At 70.6% G+C, this 980-nt stretch overlaps 1 protein-coding gene across 1 annotated transcript in view; it reads right to left on the bottom strand.

Annotated features, from left to right (window-relative positions):
* Positions 1-980, bottom strand: part of SLC27A5 (solute carrier family 27 (fatty acid transporter), member 5) — a 30518-nt gene that overhangs the window by 20098 nt on the left and 9440 nt on the right. The window contains exons 2-3 of the mRNA XM_010858030.1: positions 408-978; positions 2-62 (exon numbers count right to left, since the gene is read on the bottom strand). Coding sequence (XP_010856332.1) covers positions 2-62; positions 408-978 — 632 coding nt within the window. The remainder of the gene's footprint in view (position 1; positions 63-407; positions 979-980) is intronic.

The following is a 980-nucleotide window of genomic DNA, read 5'->3' as shown; positions in this document are numbered from 1 at the left end:
GAGACAGTGCACCTTCTCCGCCTGCAGCTTGGGCAGGACCTCCTCCAGGTTTGCCCGGAGCTCTGCGGGAGGGGTCAGAGGAAGCTTCAGGGGGGCGGGGTGCCCTGCGGTGGGAGGGGCGAGACGTGCCGAGGCCCGCCCCCCGCAGCCGCGAAGCGCACCTGCCTTACCTGTAATGAGTATTGGGGTGCGAAACGCCCGCAAATAGCCACGGTGAAAAAAAAATCAACACAACTCTGGGACCTTCAGCATTTCTGTCCAGCAACTGGGTTTGGGTCCTAAGAGCCAGCGGGCTGTGGGCTGTTTTAAGAGCCAGCCCCGACTGGGACCCCCTGGACAGCAGTACTCCGCCGCCCTCTCCCGCCTGCTGCCCAGCCCCTCCGACCCCCTTGTCCAGGGGTTCTCACCTGGGTCCACCACCAGCACGCGGGCCCCGGAGCTCAGCACCGCGTGCACCAGGGGTGGCCCGCGGCCGTGAGGGTTGATCCAGACCACCGGGCAGCCCAGCTTGGCCAGCCCCAGCCACAGGCTCAGGGCGGGGAGCATCTGCGAGGGCAGCACCAGCAGGGCGGTGGGCTCCCGGTCGCGCAGGCCCGCGACGCCGGCCAGCTCAGCCTTCAGGGCCCAGGCCGCCTGGCAGGCCCTGGTGTCCAGCTCCTGGAAGGTGACCGCGCGGCCCCCCGGACCGGTGCACACCAGGATCGTGCGGCCTGGCTGCGCCCGTGCACGCCGCTCAAAGGAGTCCACGAAGGTGTCCGGCGGCTGGCGCCGCAAGCGTGCCCAGGTGCGGAGGCCCAGGCGGAGCATCAGGAAGGTGTAGGCCAGGTCGGCCGGCAGCCAGAGGAGCCCGGGCGGCGGCCGTGCGGGTAGCAGGGTCAGTAGCAGGGCCGCAGCAGCCAGGCTCAGCCAGTGTGGTGTCCAGGGGCCCAGCCAGGGCCCTGCCAGCACGGCCAGGCCCAGCAGCAGGCCGCAGGCCGGGT

Source organism: Bison bison, unplaced genomic scaffold (genome assembly GCF_000754665.1).
Source record: "Bison bison bison isolate TAMUID 2011002044 unplaced genomic scaffold, Bison_UMD1.0 scf7180017864383, whole genome shotgun sequence".
In the NCBI taxonomy this organism is placed as follows: Eukaryota; Metazoa; Chordata; class Mammalia; order Artiodactyla; family Bovidae; genus Bison; species Bison bison.
Note: the sequence above shows the minus strand (reverse complement) of the source record. Positions and strands in the feature narration are given on the sequence as shown.